General features: G+C 32.9%; 1 protein-coding gene across 1 annotated transcript in view; it reads left to right on the forward strand.

Annotated features, from left to right (window-relative positions):
- The first annotated feature begins 660 nt into the window (after window positions 1-660).
- LOC129946634 (glutaredoxin domain-containing cysteine-rich protein CG31559-like) overlaps window positions 661-26,181 on the forward strand; it is a 100,481-nt gene continuing 74,960 nt past the window's right edge. Inside the window, exon 1 of the mRNA XM_056056885.1 lies at window positions 661-3,708. Coding sequence (XP_055912860.1) covers window positions 1,777-3,708 — 1,932 coding nt within the window. The 5' untranslated portion in view covers window positions 661-1,776. The remainder of the gene's footprint in view (window positions 3,709-26,181) is intronic.

The following is a 26,181-nucleotide window of genomic DNA, read 5'->3' on the forward strand; positions in this document are numbered from 1 at the left end:
AATCATAAACAAAAATCCCAACGCCATCAATAAAGTCAGAATTCAAATAAAACCGTTATGAGAAGACAACATCCAATAGATTTATCACTTTCATATGCATCATCTTCGCACCCATTCTTCCATAACTACCAACCTACCTCTATCAACCCAGAATGCCATTAAAATTTAACAAATTCCATTACAACGGGCGCAGAAGCACAAACCTAGATACCTTCCAAAGAAAAAATAATTTTAAAACACTATGTCAGAAAAGTAACAAAAATACTCACAACAAAAACAACAAAACAAGTATAACAATAAACCAAGTATAAATTCCACTCAAACTCAAAACCCTATTTACCTAAACACACTGTACAATGTACACACGAGCTACACCCGCCAAAAACCTTCTTTAACTTTATATCCATTATCATACACTCAATAAAACGTTCCACGTAGGAACATCTTCACTTTAAGAAAACAACAAAAAAAAAAACCGTCAACAACAACCAACCTGCCTACACCTCAAAACCTCACTCATTGCGATCTTAAGCCGCAAATTAACATTGTTGTTGTTGTTGTTTTTGTTTTTATTTTAATGTGAAATTATATATTTTTTTTCCATTCGTTCCAGCAGCGCCAGCCAGCGAGAGAAACAAAAAAATGGCAAAACCTCAAGTCGAATGTTTAGTCTTTAGTTACCTTCGCGATACTGTTAAGAGCTGTATGTACACCGCAATGCGCTAAGCAACTCAAACCGTTAGTCGCGCAAATAAAGTACCTACATACCTATCAACCTGTTCGTTTTATAGCAAAGGAGAGTAAGATACAAGTTCTGTTTCTTTTTAAAACCATCTACAAACTTGTAGATACTTTTTATTTTCTTCTTGATGTGAATACTTAGTTATGCATGCATCAGTGTGTCGTCCGCCTAAAGAACTGAATTAATACTCGTTTGATTCAAAAACTTGATTCTAGTTATGCACAAGTGTCGTGAGTTCTGAGCTTAACGAATCAGAGCTAGCTCCGTTCGTATACATAAATATAATAAAAAAAAAGAAGTTAAAGAAGAACATCACGGTGATACTTCTTCTCATAAAGGCTTATCCCGTTTTAAAAGCCGGTATCCTTATAAAGTGTAGTGAATGGATGAACTTGACAAAACTGGGCCAATCCACACGAGAGACCGAAAGAGAGAGAAAGAGACGTACCACCACCCAACTCAAAATCAAAATCAGATAAAAACCGCATTTTTTCTGTAAACTATACAAATCACATCTTGAAGATACTCTATGCATGCTTGAATTTCCTCATTTCATAACAACATACGAGTATCATATAACGGAAAAGGCAAGACGCATCTTTGGCCAAAGTTCGTAGAGAATTTTACGATACTCAAACTCTCGCAAAACAAACAGGAAATCTTTGATTGAAATTTGTATCTCGAATGATACTCCAGAGTGTATTTAATCCAAATATAGAAAAGATATTTTTATTTTTTTTTTTCAAAAGAAAACTTAAGATACTGTGAAATCAAACAATCTATGTGCATACATTGAAAGTATTTTTATTATATTTTTTTAAATTCATTCACCTGATTTTGTTTTGAAAATCTTTATTTTCTTTTTGCGTTTTTATACATACTCGTACCTACCTACATTTTTATGCCAAAGATAAAATGGAATTGTTATAGGCTTTTTGCAATAAAGTGTATTCAAAGTGCGAATCAAATCAATCCATTTTATAGATAGTTTTGTATCTTTTACACCACTTTTTCGTTCATCTATCAATACAATAATGCCATCGACAACAACAACAACTTGCATCGATATAAACGGTGGAGTAGCTCTACTTACAACCAACTCCAAAGATATCCCAAAAGAAAACCTCAAGAGATACCACATAAGTGAAATGCCTTCTTCGCAGACCATTTCTTTTACAAACACAACAATGAGTGACTTGAAACCAGCACCATCACCATCAACATCACCATCGCTAGCACTACCATCATCAACGGAGGAAAGCCCCACTTCTTTGGTGCTAATGCAAGTTAAGAAAGACAACTTTAAAGAAGAAGGAGAAGAAAATTTCGATCGGCCATCTTCACAGATAGGAGAAGAAGATCGTAAAATTCGCGGGACGGAATTGGGAATCGTAGTTGAAGATGATAATGATGTTAATTTGGCGACAACGAAGAAGTCCAAGACGACGAAGACGAAGACAGAATTTACAACGAAGACGATGAAAGTGGAGCCAACGATCATTAGCGTTGGTAAAGGTAAAAAAACAAATATAGTCAACGAAGATGACGGTATAGACGTGGATGAAAATAGTATTAGTTGTATCTTACCATCTCCATGCACCACTACCGATTTTTCTGCTAACGCTGCTGCTACCAATGTTTCCCCAGTTTCACAAATCGAGATTATTAACCATAGTCAAGAACTAGTAACAGATTGTGCAAGTGCAGTGACCGAATCAGTTTCATCCACGGAAAAAGACTTTCATGTTGTTAAAATAAAAGTTTCGCCGGAATCGGAAATACAAAAGATTGAATCTGCCGTAAATAATAACAAAATCGATCATAATCCAAGTGTGGTGAAAAATAAAGTGACGGTTGTGAATTTGAGTTTGACAGAAACGGATAGTGGTGAAAATAATAATCAAAAACAGCTGCTAAAGCTTAATATCGATAAGGATATCAGTGAAAATAAAGGATCATCAGATAGCACTATGGTCCAGAAGTCTAATAACAGTGGTGCCTCAGTTACCGACTTGAATGTCAGCAATCCGACTTATTTATACTATATGATGAGTAGTGGTCAATTTTCACCAAGTGACACTCTAGATAGTGGCACTTGCAGTGACATGGACAATGGCAGCAGCACTACAAATTCCACTACACCACCGCCACTGCCGAAAAAGTCAGCTCCAAAACTTGAGATGCACTTGAAGACCACTAAGATCCTAATGAAGGATAACAATCATCGTCCGAGAAGTGTTTTGCATGAACATCAGAGAGCTGGTTCCCTGACGGATAGTGAGGAAAGTGAATCGAGTTTGAGTTGTGAGTCGTTGAGTTTGTCCGAAGGACTTCCATCGAAGTTATCCTTCCTTCCGGATTCACTACTTCGAGACATTCGTGATCGAAAGGTTTCTAAAATGCCATCGTCGCTAAAGTCGTCATCGTTGTTGTCTTCGTCATCGTTGCTCCCATCATCGAATGGTGGAGGAGGTTATTCGACAAAAATAGATTTCAAATATGCCGCCGTTGATTTGAATAATGATAACAATAATGATAAATTATTAAATGAACGCAATACAAACAACAATAATAATAATATTAATAATAATAATATCAAATTCGATACTAACGGAAGCTATCGCAAAGATAACAATAAGAGTTGTGTAATAATTAAAGAAGGTTCGTATTCATCGTCGTCGTCTTCGTCGTCGTCGTCGGTTGGTTCAATGGAATCGCGTAAATTCGAAAACGATAAATATTATACATTCCATGTGAATGAACATGATTTCGGTGGTAGTCTAGTCGACGAGAGTGATGAACCAAAAAGTTTAAGTGATGATGCCTTTGCTGGTTATAAGGATATTCGCAGCCCATCGTCAGCCACATCGACAATACGGAGCTCCAAGGGAACTGTACGTGGAGTAAAGAATCGTGTTCGAAATGGGATTGCTACTTTCTTGCAATTGCAACATTCAAATGTTAAGGTAAGTCTCCAATGTTGTCTGGATGTGTTGAGAAGTCTTTTAGAATATGTTTTCATAAACCACAAAAAATATTAACTGTCCTATCGATTTGTTTTATCATTTTTTCATGCTTGTCCTTGGTATTGTTTTGAGCATATGGACTTTATTCATAATTGTTCATATTTTTTCGCTGCATTATGTGAATGATTGATTAATTTTTGTATAGACATAATAATAATGAAAATGTGAAAAAGAAATCAAAGCAATACGAATAGAAAAATGAAAAGAAATTTATTAAAAAGTGATTAATAGAAATAAAAATGCGTATACGCCTCGGTGCACTATAAGTCGTTTTATGAAATTTTAGTTTCGTGCAACAAATTCAATCTTGAGTTCAATGTAATAATTTGTGTGACACTTAAACAATATTTGTTCCTTTTATGAATTCTATTATAAATAATAATTCTATAAAAAAGGAAAAAGAAGGCTTAAATGAATTTGGAATAACTTAAGCGGTCCTTTGAACTAAACGCTATACTTCACAAAAATAAAAAGTAAAATTTTTACTTTCCATAAATTATTAATTTAGAACGTATATCTATGATTTTATTCAAAGCACAATTAATTTTCGATGCAAGTTCTTTGAAAAATAACATCTCCATGATTGAACTTCGTATCAAGTTTTACTTCCATCCTTACAACTGTTTAAACCCTATCCTTTTAAAGCTTTCTATCTTTTTCTTTATATTTTGGAAAACAAAAAATTAGTAATCTTAGTTTATTTTTACTTCTTTTTTAATTTTTGAAGCATTATAATTAAATACACGTACATATTTTTTAAGTTTTCTTTTCACAATTAAAGTTTATAACCATTTGTAAATTAAATGTCACCTTTATTTTGAAACAATTGACCAAAAAAACAATATCGTGCCACGTATTTTCAGTGTTCTCTAAAATTCTAAAATACTGGTTCAAAAGTATCAAAATTCCAACCTATTAAGCTATTTTAACGGACTTTCGTGAGCAATGATTTATTGACTGACTAAAAATTCATTGAGTACTTAAGAGCATATTAATTTCAACTCGACAAGACAATACAAAATTTAAACATATTTTAAAAATAAGATTTATAATTTTATCAAGAATTCATATTAAAAAAAAAAATTCTAGTAAAAGATAATCTCTGGTATTTTAAGCACTAAATAGTTTAGCTCCGGTGTTCACGTAATAAACTTCTTTAAATATGAATGCACTTGCCTCAATTGTTGAGTAAAAAGTCTGAGTTTAAATACATTTTTTTTCTTCTGAAGACTTCACAATTTTTCACCATTTTAAATTAACAGATTTTAGGTTAAATTGTGAATCAGATATATGTACATGTATATAATTGGTTTGTGAAATTTCTTCCAAAACTCTCAAAATGTTTAGAAATCCCTGATTTTCAAGATATGTCTTACAAAAGATACAGCATGCGTCTAAAATTTTGTGAACATTTTTAAGATAGTAGTATGATCTCATTAATTTTTATTATAATCATTTAGAATCCTCTTCTTTAGATTCTATTTGTCATAGTAATAAAACCCAATTTAAAAATTTCCCATGTTTCCACTCTTGTATCAACGTCAGGGTACTGATTTGATTTGATTTCTCGATTTAATATTTTCCTTTGACGCTTCCCCTAAGCTTGTTCTGGGATCTAGATAAGGAATCACTAAAATTGGTAAACTATCACAACCCTTTGGACATTTTTTTTACTTAAGTAATCCTTTGATTGTTGATATAACTTTTACTACCAAACAACTAATTAATAGTTTTTGTGTGAAGACTTAAACATTTCTGGAATTGCAGATACATATTCCCCTTTGTACACGATAGAACTACGTTCACTGCGTAAGAAAAGTAATAAGGCTTAGAAAACTTACATCAAAACATCTTCTCCAATTGAACATACAATTTTTTTTAATTTTGTCTGTTCTATTATATATAATCTTTAAGGATTTTGGGACCTTGTAAACTTAAAGAAAAAATCTGATGACTTTTAAGTTAACTTCACTTATAATTAACTTTCCTTAGGTAAAACTTTTGATATCTGTTAAGGTGTTGTATCCGATTTCCGTGAGGCATTTGCAATTAGCTCTGGAATAGTTGATAAAATATATTTTCATAATCTTCTCTCCTTTTCGAAAACTAGCTGTAGTCGTATCGTGTCGGAAAGAAATACATTGCAATGTCAGTATGGGTGTGAACGCAATACTGTATGGCTTAGAAGATTTCCATTGGATAAAAAGTTGTAAGCATAGTTAATTTGGCCATACTGAGAATAGTAACGTCGACAATAGTTATAGCCGATACACCTAAGCCAGTATGGGATTCAGGCCCATATTGACTGGTGGCATGTACAATTCTATTAGCAGAAAAGTCTATACATTATTGTTATGTCCCTTATACTTACACTATTGACAGCAATCCAATAAGGGTATCGATTATCACGCCATAAATTATTACGGGAAAAACTAGAAGCATTGCTACATCTCTGGTACAGTATGGGGCTGAATGCAATGCTGTCTCATCAAACGTACTATGCGCCCTTGTGTTACAAGCCAAGATTTTGGTACCATACTGTATATAGTACATAATCCCATATGTGTAGGAATATCACCGATACTTTTTTAGTTTGGGACTCCAGGCCATACTAGCATTGTCATAAATGCCATACACTTCTTTCCATGTATGCTGCACATATCAAGCCACAAGCCTATTGCCAAACCTTACTGTATTCCTAAACTAAAAAACACGTTGTTGTAAAAGAGTGTAGACTTTTTATTAAAAATTTCATTTGCGAGCAACATCATGGATACATGAGAAAAAGATAAACCGCGACAAGTCTTCTCACATTCTCAAACATATTTACAAACGCTTGGGAGCAAGGTTGTGAAGCTGACTGTGCATGCACTAACTATTAAAACTTAAATTTAGAGCCTTTATCTTAGCTTGAATGAAATCTTATCTTGAAAATAGATCCTACTAAGTAATATTTCGGAATTGTTTTTTATAACTTTTTTTCCTTAATCTGGTGTTCCTGAAGGTATCCATGTTGGTCCCTTTCTGTTTATCCTGTGATATTAACAACGACGAGACATAAATTCATATTTATGCTTAAGTAAGATTTTAATATTTGTTTATGACAGATTTGAAGACTTTCAAAATAATAAAATCCACTCATGATCGTATATTTTACAGGGTGATATTAATAGTTTAACATTTTGGAGTAAGAAAAAAGCCATTAGCTTAACCCTTCAAAATGCCAGATGATAACTTGTAGAACGCATCATAAATGTATTTGATAATTTTATCTCGCAGCAAAAACTCTGTCCCGTTTTCACTTCTAAGAATTTAGATGTTCATTTCTGTTTTAACTTAAAATTTAAAAATAACATTAATTTTAGTAATTTTTAAGTTCTATGCTTGGTTTTATAAAAGCAATTGTTATGCATGCCTTTATTTGGAATATGCTTCCCAAGCTTGGACTTTCTTTAAAAAAAAATCATAAAAATCGCATTGAATCAATTCAACATAACTCCATTCTAGAGTCTTATGATCCTTATGATGTACCTTCTTATACACATCATTTTTAGATTCTTGAAATGCAATGCCTCTACCAGAGGCGTGTTAATAACGATTTCAAATTTTTTCAACAACTTATTAATGGTGAAATGAATGTACTAAGGTATTGTCTTGAGCTCATTGCCTGCATACACATCTTTAGAACTAACTATGTAAAAAAATGAATTTCTTAATTGTATGAGAATTCTATATAACCTTAACTCTTCATGGATCGAATTAAACCTAAATAAAGTAGGAATTAAATCTTTTTTTAAAACCAATGCTCCATTATCGTAAACGTTTCCTCTATGTGTTTATTTACTTAATATTTTTCCTGAATTAGTTCATGTTTGATACATTTGTATTATTTGATTTGATCGGAGACTATTAGATTACGATTTTCTAGGAGTGTGAACATAAAATTTGATTATTTTTTGATACTTTTTTTAAAAAATTTACCACTCCTCATATATTTAAAAGCCAGTATAAGTAATTTTTAACTGATTTGGTTTGTGATTTTAATTTGTATTATTCTAAATCAAATATGAAGAAGTATTAAATAACTAAAAACATCAAGCTCATTGTCGTTAACCAGAAAAGCATCAAGATAAATCTAATTTCCATCGCGTTTCATTGGCCATCGCCATGAAGAAAAGCAATATTTTTAATTGTACTCCAAAATAAAACTGCCTGCTTAAAATTACTATTTTAGTGACAGAAATACCAATACTCTGTTTTTATGTCAGCAACCTTGTCAGGTAAAAGTTGGTTTTCAGCCAACTTGTGAGTGCTTCCAACTCACAATTAATACGTGAAATGTTAACTTAATGATGTTACACATGATAAATGTAACTAATAAAATTAAATTTGAAAAATAATTTTTGCGAAACTGATATTTTTTTTACACCAACAAAAACTGCGACCTGACAGTTAGTTTGATCACATCAATATATCGTGTGAAATTCAGGAAACAAGCCTCGGTAATCCTCTCCTATTACAAAAAATAATCATAATTTAATAAATCAAACTTAATTTCCATATCTATGGAATGGTGAGTTTAACATGTTTCACCGCAATAATTTATCAAAATAATTAATGTTTATGGTAATATCAGATTTTGCATAACCAAATCATTGCCTTGAATTAATGCGCCTTCCAGGCATTAACTTTACCAAGAAAAGCAAACCAAAAAAAGAAAAAAAAAACTTGAAACAAGCCAAAATTTAAATGACAATATTAATCAAGCGTGTCTTATCGTCAAACTACATGTAAAATAAGCAATATAATCTATAAAAGCAATATTAATGGCAAATGACAGATATTGTAATTATCATCAAACAAGACCGATCAACTTCACCAACTACATACTTTACTTATACTTACTATCTCCTCATTAATATTATTTTAATTGAAACCATAAAAGAGACCAGTTCCTTTTTAAATTATATCCAGATGGCGTTGTGGTCGTCATTGGTCGTCCCGTCGTCGTCGTCGGACGGTCGTCTGTCCCGTCTTCGTTTTACCTAATGCAAATATAAAATCAAGCCATGGGATTTGAGGCGAGAAACGATCCATGTAATACGTTCACTATACACGTACGTGATGTCAAGATTTGTCCAATGTCCATATCGACAGATCGAGAAACACAACATGAACATTGCCATCCCAATCGCCGTCGCATCGCGTTTAGGAAACATTGACCTTATATACTCTCTGTACAGATGGTTAATTGAATTGATGAATGTACCAACGAAATAATGACATTTTACCATTGCATGTTGTACTTTTACATACTTTGTTTAATAATTTTTAATAATTATTACAGTCAGAGCTTTTTTTTCATACATCACAGAAAAATAATTACCTATGCCATCAGATTTCAATAAAATAAAACAGTATTAATGAAGTCAAGGTTTGTATGGGGTGTTTTTCTTTTCTGTCGAAACATTATTTTTATTGTTTGAAAGTTTATTTTTTCTGTTGAATTAAAAGTTGTGAAATTCTTTTTGTTTTTATGTTTACATCTCATGGATGCCAATTCTATTAACAATTGAACCATTAAACCAGCTAATGGTTTGATTTGAATAACTTGTAAATTCATGGCAACCGTTTTGTACGTGATGCAGGCCAATGAGTTAAGCTTCATTGTCTTGTATTTTTTTTCGAATTCACACAATCAAAAACAAAAAATAATGCAAGGTTTTATTGTTAGGGTTTAATCGTAGAGATAATGTTTCAGAAAGTTGATCTTAATTAGAAGAACCCTATATTTTAAAATGGTGATCTTAAAATATTTTGAAATTGTTTAAATTTTACCTTTAAAAAGGTTTTTTTTTAACTATTTTTGAAGTGAAAACTGAATTATAAGAAAAAACGAAACGATACACTGCCTCAGCAATCAAATTGTTAAAATTTCAACTTAACCATTGCAATTTGGAAAAAAAAATTTCTTGATCGTGTTGGTTCCCAACTAGACTCCTAAAAAGAATCCCTAAGAAATCCAAGCGATCTTCTTGGCGATCCTTCTGTGGCATGATAGAAGAAACTTCTGAAGCCTCTAGGTTACGGAAAATTCTTTCAACTAATCCAGCTATGCCAAGCTGCTTGAAAAATACAGACGGCTCCTGGACAAATTCAAGTAATGAATCGCTGAACTTACTATTGGACACTCATTTTCCTGGTAGTTCTCTTACCGAAACTTGCAACAGTTTTATACGTTCAAGTTCAAATTCAACATACCCACAAGGTCTAATCACAAAGGATAAGCTACAATGGGCTCTCAACAGCTTCAAACCATTTAAAGCTGCAGGACCAGATGGTATAATACCAGTCGAATTACAAAAGGCTTCTGATATAATTGCACCAATCCTTGAGGCAATTTTTACCAGCTGTCTTTACCTGGTCCATGTTCCCTCGGCATGGAGAGAAGTTAAAGTTGTTTTTATACCTAAAGCAGGTAAATGCTCCCAAGTCAATCCTAAAGATCTACGATCTATAAGTCTATCATCATTCCTTCTTAAGACCCTGGAAAGATTGATTGATATCCATTTAAGGGCACGTTTCAATACAAGACTTCTGTCTTCGTCTCAACATGCCTACTGTAAAGGTAAATCGGTGGAAACAGCGTTACACACTTTAGTACGCACCATCGAATATTCCCTCCATCATAAAGAGTTCACTATGGTTGCTTTCCTTGACATCGAAGGTGCCTTTAACAACGTGGACACATCTGCAATCACATCTGTACTAATATCTCTAAATGTAGAGAGTTCGCTTCGGGAGTTAATTCATTTAATGCTTGCTAGCAGAATAATTAACTCAAAACTGAGCAACTCTTCTAGCAGACGATTCGTTAGTAGAGGGACACCGCAAGGTGGTGTTCTATCCCCTCTCCTCTGGAACCTAGTGGTGAATGAAATCCTAACTAGTCTGGATGTGGAGGGTTTCAGAGTGATAGCTTATGCGGACGACTTTGCTATAGCAGTTTCAGGAAAGCATCTTAATATCCTAAAAGAACTCTTACAAAATGCCTTAGACAGACTAATACTTTGGGCTGATCGGTGTGGACTGGTCTTATTTTCGAGGAGATACAAAATTCCATTTGTTAACCCTCCTTACATTAAAGGAATCCAATTAAAATTCTCAGGCGAGGCTAAATACCTAGGTCTTGGAAACGCTACGTACAGGAAAGAGTCAAAAAAGCTACTGTAGCTCTCTTTTCTTGCAAGAAAGCTATTGGTAATAAATGGGGTTTACAGCCCAGAATCACGCATTGGCTATACACATCGGTAATCAGACCGATTTTAACGTACGGTGTGGCAGTATGGTGGACTGCTTTAGAGAAAGGTATAAACAGGGACAAGCTAGATAAAGTCCAACGTTCAGCCTGCCTATGTATAAGCGGATCGCTTCGCACGACCCCGACTGCAGCACTGGACACCTTGCTCTACCTTACACCTCTTGACATATTTAGCAAACAAATAGCTGCAAGCTCGGCTATTCGCCTCAATGCTTCGTCGCAGTGGACTAACAACAATATTATCCACTCCGTAATTCTAAGGTACTTAGAATCAATTCCAAAGCACACAGACTACACCATCCCCCAACTACAATTCGACAGTAATTACCAGATTTCTATACCTACCAGATCTTTTTGGGAGGATAGGACATTCTTAGAGGATGAGTCAATCCACTTTTACACAGATGGCTCAAAAACCAAAGAAGGGGTTGGTGGTGGTGTGGTGTGTACTCTGAACGACTGAAATTAAGTCTCTCATTCCGCCTTCCCAACCATTGTAGCGTAGGCCGCTATCAAATCTCTGGACTCTGTCTCTACAAACTCTATAACAGTCCATAACTGTCGAGCATCTCTAATGGAGATGGCGCAGCAGTTTAATATTCACCTATGCTGGGTGCCGGGCCATAGAGACATTCCAGCTAACTGTAAGGCAGATGAACTCGCCAGGAACGGTACAGTACAGCCCATCCTACCACGTTTGGCAAGTACTGGCATACCAATCGCTACTTGTAAACTGCTACTAATGCAAGACGCTGCGAGGAGGGCAGGCACCTGGTGGACCAAAATCACCACGTGTCAAGCCACAAAAAACATCTGGCCAACACTGGATTTAAAACGTTCAAGGTGCTTGCTCTCTCTAATAGGAAAGCACGCCACGAGACTAGGCGTATTCTCAAATGACTTTTGCAGAAGCTGTATGGACAAGGAAGAGGAAGAAACGGTTCTTCATCTTCTCTGCACATGCCCTGCTCTAGCTCGAAAACGCAAGAATTACCTAGGAGAATTCTTCTTTAACGATCTAAACGATCTAATTCATATCGTTATAATCAGCCTCTCACGTTTCGTAAGGGACTCAAGCTGGTTCCATTGAGCTTAGGAGGAAGCCTCAATATTCATGTGGTATCACAATGGGCCATTAAACTGGCCTAAGTGGGTCCGTTTCCATCTTGGACAGCCACTATAACCTAACCTAACCTAGCATATTATATACGAGCTCCTTGTTTTCCATTGCAGATCTCTACTCACCCCACCACAGCATGATTACCTAGTACAATTAGTTACATTCACTCTAAGAGCCTTAGAAAACAGTAATGAAATTGATATGGTCTCCACTTCTTCTGGTATTCCTCAAGGTAGTCATTTAGGTCCGCTCCTCTTTATCACTACAAAATAATGACATTAGCATGGTGATTAAACTTTGTCAAGGGTCTCTTTACGCTGATAATACGAAATTTTTCAAAATCATTGCAAATCATGCAGACTTATTTCTCCTTTAAACAGATTTCGATAATTTGTCAACTTGGTGTACCAAATATTGCTTAGATTTCAACATCAACAAATGCCAGGCAATGACCTTTTTGCGTAAACGCATTATTATCTTCAGAATCATCACATAAAAATGGTAGAAAACAAAAGGGATCTCGGCCTTTTATGTGACCGTAAATGTGAACTGAAATTTCTACTTCACACTGACAAAATAATTCGTAAGGCCAGCTCTGCCTTAACGAACCTCTAACCCGCTTCGGTTGGTGAATAAGAATCCACGTCAATTTGATTTCAACATCAAGACTTATAACCTCAAACTCCTTTTGACCCATTCCCACTCATAGTTATAAGCCTACATTTGAGTAAGATTTTAAGTTACACTTACAGCTTGAACCAAGCTAAATAAATGAGGCTAAAGCAATCACTAAAACTAAATTAAATTAAAAACAGCGGCCATTTAGCAGGTATCGTTTCGTCTATTCCGTTCCCTTTAAAAAGTACTGTTTTTTTTTATAATTAATCGAAAATTAGCTCCATTGAATGTGACAATATTTCAAAAATGTTCGGATACAACTCTTTATTAGGAAAATTAAAAAAAGACCTCCTATAGATTGGGCTGAAAAAGGAGTACTTTATCCCAGTAATTAAAATTTAGTTAGTTTCTAAAAACAATCAAAGACAAAATACTTGAAACCAATAGTAACCAATCTTATATTCATCTTTAGCAATTTTTAAAGCCCAGAGTGTCGTTATTTGAGTTTTTTTTTTTAATTTTCAACTTATTTCATTGGATTTATGTGATGTTTGAAGTTTAACATTATCTTAATCAACTTTATTAACATACCAAGAGAGAAACACGTAATTTTTCGATGTTGTTGACATCGCGAAGGATTATAGCTTTCACATTAATGAAGAACAGATATATTACAAGCACTGGATGATTTCTATAATTATCACGCATAACTGATGGACTGTTATGAAATCTTAATTAAAAATCCAGGTTTACTGACCTTTTCATCCAAGGTTAAAATAGCCCACAAGTTCTTGCTAAAAAATACCACGAAATTTAAAAGGAACGTAATATTTTGTATCACTTTTATGCATCGAAGCATTTTTTTTCTGGAACAGTATTAAAAATTTACAACAGCTTTAAACCTTTACAAACAATTCTGTTGATTGTTATCAAACTTTCATTTAGATGCTTTGACTTTGGAATCACCAATTGTCTAAAGAAGAAATGAATTTTTGTTTTTCTTTTCCTTGATGAAGGGACTGGGTCGCTAGTCCATAAAATAAAAAAGCCCTGTCATAACTTTTCTGTAAAAGTCAACATTAATTTTTACAGAATATTTGTTCTTCTATGGCTTTGTATATTACATTAATTCAATTATAATGTTTGTTGGTTGCCAAAATAGTATCGTGTAACAGATCAAATATTTTTCTTTCCATATTCATACCACCTTTTTTTGAACATAATTTTACTTTTATTTAATTAATATTCTTTAAATACGATGTAACATCCGTAGTTCCGTATTAAAAATATTGTACATTTGCATAATCCATTAATAAAATGAAATTCTCAAACTTCACAAAGCAATTATTATCTAGAACGTGATGTTTGTGTGGTTTTCAATCTGCCAATACTTCGAGTTGGTCTTTGCCCAATGTTGCCCAAAGATCTCTATCTATTGTGTCATTGTATCAACTTCGTCTTTCTTAAAGCAAATCGTCTGCCCATCTTTTCTTCGGCCGTCCAATTGTTCTTCTACTTTCTGGTGGTGTCCATTTTGTAATGATTTTTGTCCATCTTTGGTCCTGTTTTCTAGATATATGTCCTGCCCAATTCAATTTAAGGAGTTTTGCTCGTTCAACCACCACGTCCTTTAAACCAGTTCTTCGTCTTATTTCTCTATTTCTCACTCTCTGGCTAATTCGTAGGTAAAGTAGTTTTCTTTCTATCTTGGTTTGGCATATTCTTATTTTGTCAAGTAAACTTGAAGTCAAGGATATAATCTGTAACCCATACGTCATAACAGGTAGATTAGCAGAGTCTAGTATATATATTTTGATTTTAATATTTGTTTTAGACTCCAAAATTGTTTCCAACTATTGGTAATGCGTCTAGAAACTTCTTTTTCCTCTTGGTTAATGAATGACTTAGTCTTTCGTATGCTCATGTCATCTTTAATATGGTTAGTCATTATCTTAGTTTTTGACTTATTGATATGAAGTCCAACTTTCTTGCATTCATTTGTCAATTCTATGAGCATATTTTGTATTTATCCGGAAGTTGATGAAATGAGAACTATGTCGTCAGCGAATCTAATTTTTCTCAAATATTGTCCCCAAATATTTATTCCATATCTATTGTCCCAGTTTAGTCTCTTGAATATTTTATTTACGGCAGAGAATAATGGTGGTGACATTGGATCCCCTGTCTTACGCCTTTCTTTATTTTTATTTCTCTTCCTATTCTTTCGGTTTTTGTTTTCGCCACGCTGTTTGTATATATATTTTTCAACGTCCTTATAGAGATAGGATGAATTCCTTGGTTTGTCAGCATTGTCCATATTTCATCATGTTCTACTGAGTCAAATGCTTTACTGAAGTCAATATATAAAAGATCCAAAGGTTTTTCAAATTTGTTAGTTTTTTCAATGAGTTAGTTTATTGTTTGTAGATGGTCTGTTGTTGAAAAACCGTTTCGGAATCCTGCTTGTTCTTTTGACTGATTTCTGTTTAATATGTCCTTAATTTTTGTGTACATTACTTTGGAGAACAGTTTATATATCATAGAAAGGTCCCTATTGGTCTGTCTTATGTCATCCTTATTTCCTTTTTTGTGGATAAGCGTAATTGTAACTTGTTTCCATTATTTTGGAATCTCCTGTGTTATAAATATGTCATTAAAAATCGTGGTCAAGACTGTAGAAATTGATTGTTTTCCATATTTGAGCATTTCTGTTACAATACCGTATTTATTCATCAAGCAGAGACATAGCTCTTAAAGACTACTTAAAACTATTTAACAATATACATACAAATATAACAAAATAAGTACATAAATACTAAATACTAACCACCGAGATTGAGACTTAGTAACAACCTTTTTTTAAAACAATCTCTACACATATATAAATTGAAATCAATGACATTACATAAAGAGTTAGCTTGTCTTAAACAGCGAGTTAAGGGGTCATTGGTTCCATAGTTAACCCTATGAAAAGGAACATAAAATAACCGATTATTTCGTAAGGTACGATTTGGAACGTGAAAACCCACTAACGAAAGTAAATCAAGGCAATTGATTTTATAATTAATTATCGCTTACAAACATGACATGAAAATATTTACGGCATGTTTCCAAGGATTGAATGCCTAATAACAGACACCTTGTTTTATATGATGGCATGTCGACATTAAATCGTAAAATCCGGATTGCTATTCTAGTGAAGCGTTTCTGTCTTTCAATTCTATTAGTATGAGCAGCATACAAAGGATTCCATATAGGAGAGCAGTATTCTAATATTGATCGTACATAACAAAAATATAGAGATCTTAAAGTAAAAGGATCTGAGAAGTTTTAAGCATTCCTAGAAATAAAACCGAGCATCGAACTGGCCTTAGAAATGATGTAGTCGATATGGTTACAAAACGTGAGCTTTAAATCAAAGATCACACCAAAATCTTTTTTTTCTGAAACCTTGGACAGAGCAAATCTATTTATTTCGTAGGAAAACAATATTGGAGACATACCACGGTAAAACATCATATTATGACATTTAGAGACGTTCAAATGGAGATCGTTTTTAGATCGTTTTGAAGTTTTATACAATCCGCTATAGATTTAACACGTAAGAACAGCTTAAGGTCGTCTGCGTACATTAAACAAAGACTATAACTCAAAACATTTGGAATATCATTTATAAATAAGAGAAAGAGAAGGGGTCCTAAATGACTCCCTTGGGGAACACTGGAAGTTACAACAATCAGGTTCGATGTGACGTTGTTAATACAAACGTATTGAACTCTACCAGTAAGATATGAATCGAACCAATTTAATAAGTTAGAGCAAAAGCCTAACTTGTGAAGTTGAGCAATTAATATTGAGTGATCGGCCCTGTCAAACGCTTTCGAGAAATCAGTGTATATGACATCACATTGATAATCCTGTCCAAGAACACTCAATACATAATTACTAAAAATCGGGAGATTAGTGGAGGTAGATCTTCCACCAACGAAACCGTGTTGCAAAGGCGAGATTATTTCTTTCAATGAAAAAATAAGCTTATTTTAAACAATTTTTTCAAATACTTTTGGGATAACAGATAACTTACAGATAGGACGATAATTAATGACCTCATTTTTTGATCCAGATTGAAATATAGGGTATACGTAAGAATTTTTCCATTGTTGTAAGAAGAAACCTTCATGGAGGAGCGATTAAAGATAATTTCGAGAAGGGTTGTCAAAGATAAACCACAATTTTTTATAATTATTGGTGCAATGCCATCAAATCCCGATTGCTTTTCATCTTTTAATTTCAATAGTTCATTGAGTATATCATTTTTCTCTACATGTAATTGACTAACATTGAGAGAATCAGAAGAACACATGAACAGAGGTCTTGTTTGCTGGCATGTTCGTTTAAAGACAGAACCAAAAAAGTCAGCAAAGAAATTATAGATACTAAGCAGGTCACTGTAAGTTTGTCCCATATATCGGACTCAATTTGGAATTCCAGTTATTTGTTAGAACTAAGCCCATTTCGTTCTTTGTAATCCCATTCGGGTGAATCCAGGTCCATTTCCGTGTTTAGCTCTTTTTGAAGAAAGAAAATTGTAGAAGTTCGAAATTTCTTCGTCAGTTGCTGTTTGGTCGGGGAATAAACCTGAATTATTGTCATTTTTGTGTTTTGTATTTTAAAACATAGGCTACAAATCCTTTCACTAAAAAATCGTACATTTATTATGCTGTCCTTTAAACTCTTTTTGATGAGAAATCTAAAACAGTGCAATATTATTAATAAAAAAAGAGACTGGGATGCGACCCACACCGATAACATCCCATCCCGTCTGTCGATTTGTCTTGCTTAAAAGTTTGTCTATATGTACTCGTATCAATTTTTACCAAATTTGCGTACTATTTTTTGTAGATTTTATTGGACTGTTGGATCTTTATATAAAAATTACTGAATATCGAAAACAATATTTTCTGTGAAATAAAATAAGTTTGAAGCCAATATTTCAAATTTTTGAAAAGATATTTGAGTCGAAAATAAACTTTTACCAAATGTAATGTATTTTTAACTTCTTATAGGAAGTTATTGTAATGGGTCCGATTTGTCAAATTGAAAATTTTGACATTTCTCGACGTTTTAAGGTTCCTAGAGTCGAAATAAAAGATTTTTAGAAAGATGTCTGTGCGTGCGTGTGTACATACGTTCGTACGTCCGTACGTCCGTACGTCTGTACGTCCGTTCGCGACGTTTTTTTCGTCATCCATAGCTCAAGAACCAGAAAATATATCGACTTCAAATAAATTTTGTTATACAGATAATAAGGCAGAAAGATGCAGAAAGGGCTCTCAAGAAAATTGCGTGGGTGGTTTTTTTACCATAGCAGTTTAAAAAAAAGGCGAAAATTTTGGTTAACCCTAAATATCTTCGAACCAAAAACGCCAGAGACTTGAATTAAATTTTATATAATAAACTGTAACGTGATCTCAAAGCAATATATTTTTTTTTAAAAATCTATCCAACGGTTTTTTTTCTAAATAAAAAAAAACTGAAAAAAAAAATTGTCACCTCCTAAATTTAACGACTAAAATATAATTTCATCTCCAAAACAATTTTGAGCAACGGAGAATAATGTTTTTGACATGTGAAAAAATTTTGAGAAAAATCGGATTGACAGTTTTTTTTATAAAAAATAAAAATCTAAAAAAACTTTACTAAAAGTTGGTAACAATTGAATATCGATTCAAATATCTTTTCAAAAACTTGAAATTTAGGCTTTGAACTTATTTTATCTTATAAGAAATATTGTTTTCAACATTCAATAAAATTTTGAAAAAAATCGAATTGACAGTTTTCTTACAAAAATTAAAAACCTAACAAAAAAAATAATAAACTTTGGTAAAAATTGATTTTCGACTCAAACATCTTTTCAAAACTTCGAGATATTGGCTTTAATTTACTTTTATCTTTAGAAAAATATTGTTGTCAACATTCAGTCAAATTTTGAACAAAATCGAATTGACAGACATTTTATAAAAAATTAAAAACCGAACAAAAATTAACAAAAGTTGGTAAAAATTGAATATCGATTGAAATATCTTTTCAAAACCTTGAAAGTTAGACTTCAAATTATTTTTTCTTATAAGAATTATTGTTTTAAACATTCTGAAATATGTTGAGTCAAATCGAATTGACAATTTTGTTTACCAAAAAATAAAAACTTTAAAAAAAATTTTATAAAAGTTGGTAAAAATTGATTTTCGACTCAAATATCTTTTCAAAAATTGTAGATATTGGCTTTTAACTACTTTTATCTTTCAAAAAAATTGTTGTTAACATTTAGTAAAATTTTGAAAAAAATCGAATTGAAGGTTTTTGTACAAAAAATTAAATACCCAAAAAAAAATTTAACAAAAGTTGGTAAAAATTGATTTTCGACTCAAATATCTTTTCAAAACTTTGAGATATTGGCTTTAATTTACTTTTATCTTTCAAAAAATCTTGTTGTCAACATTCAGTTAAAGTTTGAAAAAAATCGAATTAACAGTTTTTTTACAAAAAATTACAAACCTAAAAAAAATGTATAAAAGTTTGCAAAAAATGATTTTCGACTCAAATATCTTTTAAAAACTTTGAGATAATAGCTTCTAACTAATTTTTTCTTATAAGAAATATTGTTTCCAACATTAGCACAAATTTTGAGAAAAATCGAATTGACAGTTTTTTTTACAAAAAAATAAAAACCTAAAAAAAATGAATAAAAGTTAGTAAAAATTGATTTTCGACTCAAATATCTCTTTAAAAATTTTAAATATTGGCTTCAAACTAATTTTATCTTATAAGAAATATTATTTTCAACATTAGGTTAAATTTTTAAAAAATTCAAATTGACAGTTTTTTTACAAAAAATAAAACTCTAAAAAAAACAATTCTAAAACTTGGTAAAAATTTACTTTCGGCTCAAATAGCTTTTCAAAAATTAAAAATTTTGGCTTCAAACTTATTTTATTTCACAGAAAATATTGTTTTTAATGTTCAGTAATTTTCATAAAAAATAAAATCTACAAAAAATAGTACGCAAATTTGGTAAAATTGATACGAGTACATATAGACAAACTTTTAAGCAAAACAAATCGACAGACGGGATGGGAAGTTATCAGTGTGGGTCGCATCCCAGCCTCTTTTTTTTTATGTTTTTATTTTTGTAAAAAAACTGTCAATTCGATTTTTCTCAAAATTTGTCCTAATATTCAAAACAATATTTCTTATAAGTAAAAATTATTTAAAAGCTATTATCTCAAATTTTTGAAAAGATATTTGAGTCGAAAATCATTTTTTACCCACTTTTGTAATTTTTTTTCGGTTTTTAGTTTTTTTTTGTAAAAAAAACTACCAGTTTGATTTTTTTCAAAATCTCACTGAATGTTGAGAACAATATTTTTTTAAAGATAAAAGTAAATTAAATCCAATATCTCAAAGTTATGAAAAGTTATTTGAGTCGAAAATCAATTTTTACCAACTTTTATTAATTTTTTTTAGGTTTTTATTTTTTGTAAAAAAAACTGTCAATTAGATTTATCTCAACATTTTATCAGATGTCAAAAACATTATTATTGGTTGCACAAAATTGTTTTGGAGATAAAATCATATTTAGTCGTAAAATTTTGTAGGTGACAAATTTGTTGATTCAGTTTTTTTGATTTATAAAAAACCTTTAAATGGATTTTTTTCAAAAAATATATTTCTTGGAAATCACGTTACAATATATTATATAAAATTTAATTCAAGTCTCTAGCGTTTTTGGTTCGTAAGATTTTTAAGATTGACCAAAATTGTCAACTTTTTTTCAAACTGCTATGGTAAAAAAAACACCCACGCAATTTTCTTGAGAGCCCTTTCTGCATTTTTCTGCCTTATTATCTGTATACAATAATTTATTTGAAATCGATATCTCTTCTGGTTCTTGAGCTATGGATGACGAAAAAAACGTCGCGAACTTACGGACGTACGAACTTACGTACACACGCACGCACAGACGTCTTTCTAAAAATCTTTTATTTCGACTCTAGGGACCTTGAAACGCAAATCGGAACAAATCGGACCCATTACAATAACTTCCTATGGGAAGTTAAAAAAATTGTAAATTTGCATAACCCACTCATAAAATGAAATTCTCAAACTTTCATAAAGCAATTATTATCTAGAACGTGATATTTGTGTGGTTTTCAATCTGGCAATACTTCGAGTTCCTTTTTGACAGCTGTCACTTCATTTATACTTTTCATTCCAAAAAAAAAAGAAAACTTACTCCTAATGTACAACAGTGCAATATTATTAATAAAATAATAAGCCTGGCACGATTAAAGTGCATCATTTCTGACATACCCCTTGTTGCTGCAAACAGTGGTCTACAATTAGGCATCTCTGCTGGAACTTATTCAAGCCATCCACAGCGTTCACTTGCTCAAAATCATTCTAAAAACATAATGGTAAACTCTTATCTTTATAATAACGTTGAATTCTTGGCTATAACATTAAACTTTATGAATTTTATTTCTTCTTAAAAACCACATATCTACTTTAAAAAAAAAAACAGCTTTTGTTATGATTAAGGATTGGCGATTCAGAGAACGATATTTTTGACAGATTAAGGTCAAAACAAATTATTATATTGACTGATCCTACTACTTTGAGAGATCAATTACAATACTGTTGTTTAATATATGAGTATTGAGACCACTTTAAAGTGTTTTCTAAATGTCTTTTCCGTTTCAGACAAGCAAATGGAGTTGGCAAGAATTTGCCCTAAAGCTTTGACTCTGTTAAGTATCTACATACATGCATTTTATATGCGTTTGAATAGAGTTGCGCCTTTACTATTACTACCTACTAAGTTTTCTCCTTGTTAAAATACCTTCAGGTGATTTATGTATTGACATTTTCCCATCTAATTAACATCAAACAAACAATCATACACAGACTTGATTTCAAAATGTTTGACATATTACTGACATGCAAGCTTTGCTATAGGTACAAGCAAGCGAATTAGAAATCAAATCCTTCGTGCAAAAAAATACACATCTGTCAGTGGATGACAGATTGTCTCAGGGTGGAGATTATGGGAGATCGTCGTCGTCGTGAATGATAGTGTGGTGTGTAGGTTGTGCAGTTTGAAACTCACTCCAAATCAAAACACTTTGTCAGACGCTCACTGATTTTTAAAGCTTAGAAGATAAGCAAAGGCATACCACAACTTGAAGTTGCATTGTCTTTGGATTAAAATTTCAAATGAATTCAAAGAGAAGCGTGGTAAAAACTATTATGCGCATGACAAACAGTCGTGATGATGATGGGATGGGATACAAAAAAAAGTACCATACCTTTGTGAAGGTGCTCAAAAATTAATTGTTTTTTTTTATGCAAAGTTACACAATTCTTTTCAGAAATTAAATTGATTGATGCAATAAACTTTTATAGAAACTCCCACGATACGAAACAATTTCTTACAAATTAAATTAGTGCTTATATTTTATAGTTTTATTGTGAGTGAAATCTTGGCACGCACTCTTCTTAACTGTCAAACTTAAGTATAGGCTTTTAAGGCTTACAATATATGATTAAAAGGTTAAATTTCATTGAATCCGCAAATGTATTAAGTAATTGTATAAAATTAAGTTTTTGGATCTAGGAAATAAATAAAAGAAAGTAAAAAAGTGAAAGGATTTTAAGTAAGAGCGTTTTTGATACGTTTTTTTTTTCGTTGTTATTTCAATTAGCTTGAAATGTCTTCTTATTCGCCTTGAACAATAAATTTTAATCAAGAAGGTGGTTTTTTGTTTCTTTTTTTATTTCATTGACAGCTTATTTTATTTGTTGTTGAAATACATATATACATGTGTATGTTTGTAGTTTTAATCGTAAAACAAAAAGTAAATTACTTTCGAATTTTAATTGATATAAGTTCATATGTATGTACATATATTTATTTATATATAAACTCATATAGATGTATCTAACATCTACTTCTTTATGACTCAAAGCAAACCAGTCAGTGGTATTAATATACTTTGTTTCTATAATGGACTTGTTTGAGGCTAACTTATTTACAATATAGACAATTTGAAAGCCGAAATCGCAATAAATTGTTTGCAACAAACTTTGTAGCATATAAAAACTAAAATTATTACTAGTTTTGTTATCTGAAATCATTTGGTGACATTGGTAATACGTCTTTTGATATTGAAATATCAATTAATAGAGATAATATAATTTGGTTTAGTTAAAATATTATCACTTTATCCGAGGATGCAATATTATTTTAAAATGGCGACAAATGTCAATAATTTTACTTTGACATTTGAATAAACAGATACGAACCATTGTTTGTCACATTAATATGTCACATTTCTGCCAAGTACCTATTATGACAGCTCTATGGCATTATTTCGAATTGTCTCGATAAACTTTTTTTGATGGAATCTTATTTACTTTTGGGATTTTTTAAATAGAGAATCTTACACCAAACGTAATTTAATAATCAGAAGGACTACATTTTGAAGATTTTCACCGGTCTTACGTGAAATATTTTAGGTTCAAATAATTTTCAAGAGGATTAACTACTAAACTATTAACTACTGAACTATCGAATACTCCCTAGAGAAAAAGGAATATGCTATGGTGACCTTCCTGGATATTGAAAGCTCTAACAACGTTGACATATTCGCTATCACTTCTGCTATGACGACCTTAAACGTCGAATACTAAAACTGTGAGTTGATTAATCTAATGCTAAAAAGCAGGATCATCAACTCTAGTTTGGGAGATTTTTGCACACAAAGGTCTGTCACTAGAGGCACTCCGCAAGGTGGTGTTCTGTCCACTCTCCTGTGGAACATAGTGGTTAACGAACTACTAATATCCCTTGAGAGGGAAGGCTACAGAGTGGTTGCGTATGCCGATGATGTTGCTATCGCCGTCACAGGGGAACATCCTAATACACTGAGACCCCTCCTCCAAAATGCACTCAATATGCTCATTAGATGGACTGATCACTGCGGATTTAGTATTAATCCTTAATAAAAGGTGTGCCACTAATTTTTACCAATGAAGCCAAATACCTTGGGCTTAATATAAGACATTCTACAGTGAACTTTCGTTGGGGAAGGTCCCCCTGTGTTGTGCGTCCGTTGCGCATGCGCGTCTTGTTCGAGTCTTGTGCCTAATCGTGATATCTGTCTAATTGTTTTCCCTTAAAACTTAATGTAAACATAAAAAAAAAATTAAATAAAACAAATAATCAATCCAACTGAGGAAAACCGGAATAAGTTCAAGCAAGCCAGGAAGGCCTGCAACGCCCATATTCGACGGGCCAAATTTGTACATGACCAAAAATTAAGGCGAAAAATACTGCAATGTTCCAAAGGCAGTAAAAATGTTTGGTCATTTGTAAAAAACATGAAAAATTCTTCCTCTCCTTCGGTTTCTACGCTCGTTGTGAATGTCATTCCTTTTGTTAGCTCTCTAGAGAAAGCTAATCTCTTTGCTTGGCAGTTCGCCGCCAATTCTACGCTGCCAGTGAGTGTTATGACTCCGCCTGTATTTGAGTGAGTTATTGATTCTATGGGACCAATCTTTTTTTCACTCGTACTGTGGCAAGAGTTCTAAGAGATCTAAACACACATAAATCCGCTAGTCCGGATGGTATCCCCGCTATTGTTCTGAAGAGGTGTTCTTCATCGCTGGCAAAACTACTGCGTAAGCTTTTTCATCTGTCCTACTCCTCAGCTCTCGTTCCGAGCGGATGGAAAACCGCATTTGTCCAGCCTATTCCCAAAAAAGGCGATTCTTCCTCACCGTCTAATTATCGACCGATTGCACTTACGTCCCTTCTTTCCAAGGTCATGGAAACGCTGATTAATTATCAGCTAAAGAAATATCTTGAAGAACGGAAGCTTCTTAATGACCGACAGTATGGTTTTCGTAGCAATAGGTCCACTGGTGATCTCAAGGTTCATCTCACCGAACAGTGAAACAAATCTTTACATAGTTTTGGAGAAAGTAAGATTATTGCACTTGATATTTCAAAAGCGTTTGATAGGGTTTGGCATCAGGCTCTCTTATCGAAAATGCGTGCCTTCCGTTTGCATGAATCCCTACTTCATTGGATTAGTAATTACCTTTCGAATCGTTCAATACAAGTTGTATTGGACGGATTCAAGTCTGAAAACCACAAAATAAATGCTGGTGTGCCCCAGGGTTCTGTTCTATCTCCAACACTCTTTCTCATTTTTATTAATGATCTCCTGTCTGCAACATCTAATCCAATACATTGTTTCGCTGACGATAGTACTCTTAGCTTTTCATATTCGTTTTCAGATTCACACCCCTCTTCTTCGGATATGGAACTGCAACAACAAAATATGATAAGCTCATTAAATTCCGACCTAAACAGCATTGTACAATGGGGAATAAGAATAAGAAACCGCTTGAAATTTAATGCAATGAAAACCCAATGCAGTCTTGTATCGTTAAAGCGAGATATACCCCCATTGCCATTATCCATGGATTGCAATTGCATCGAGGAAACTGAACATCTCGATATTCTCGGTATGTGCATCACCAACCACCTTTTGTGGGTCAATCACATGCGCGATGTCGCCAAGAATGCAGCAAGATGTTTGGGTTTTCTAAGGCGATGCAAGAAGTTTCTTCCCTCGCTGATCTGGCTGTTATCTACAAGACTTATATACGTCCAAAGCATGAGTATAACTCACGTATCTGAGCTGGTGCTCCTGCAACTTACTTAAGCATCTTGGGCAGTATTAAACGTAGAGCATTTAGATTGATTGGTGATATTAACATCATAAGATCATTTACGTCGCTTGAACATCGTCGAAATGTATCTTGTCTCACCCTCTTTTACCGTTATTTTAATGGTTTATGCTCTAGAGAAATAGCCAGTTGCATTCCTCCCCTTAAACAGTTCAACCGTAATACTCGCGCTTCTAGGAATGCTCATCAATATACCCTCGAGCCCATCTTCGGTCGTACTGTCAAGTACAGAGATTCGTTCTTTAGCCGTACTATGTGGAATGCCTTGCCACACTCTGTCTTTCCCAGCTATTGCAATATTCAGGAATTCAAAACCAATGTGCACCGACATCTCCTTTCAACCCCTCTCTCCCTTTCCTAGTGCTCACACTGTGTCTACATAATAAGGGTAATATATCCCCTTGAGGGTGCGCTTATTATAAAAAAAAAAAAAAATTAAGTTGGAAATCTAATATTTAGGAAATAGTTAAAAAAGCTACAACAGCTCTTTTCCTTTGCAAGAAAGCCATAGGAAGCAAATGGGGTTTTCAACCTCGCA

The sequence above is a fragment of the Eupeodes corollae genome, chromosome 2 (assembly GCF_945859685.1).
Source record: "Eupeodes corollae chromosome 2, idEupCoro1.1, whole genome shotgun sequence".
NCBI lineage: Eukaryota > Metazoa > Arthropoda > Insecta > Diptera > Syrphidae > Eupeodes > Eupeodes corollae.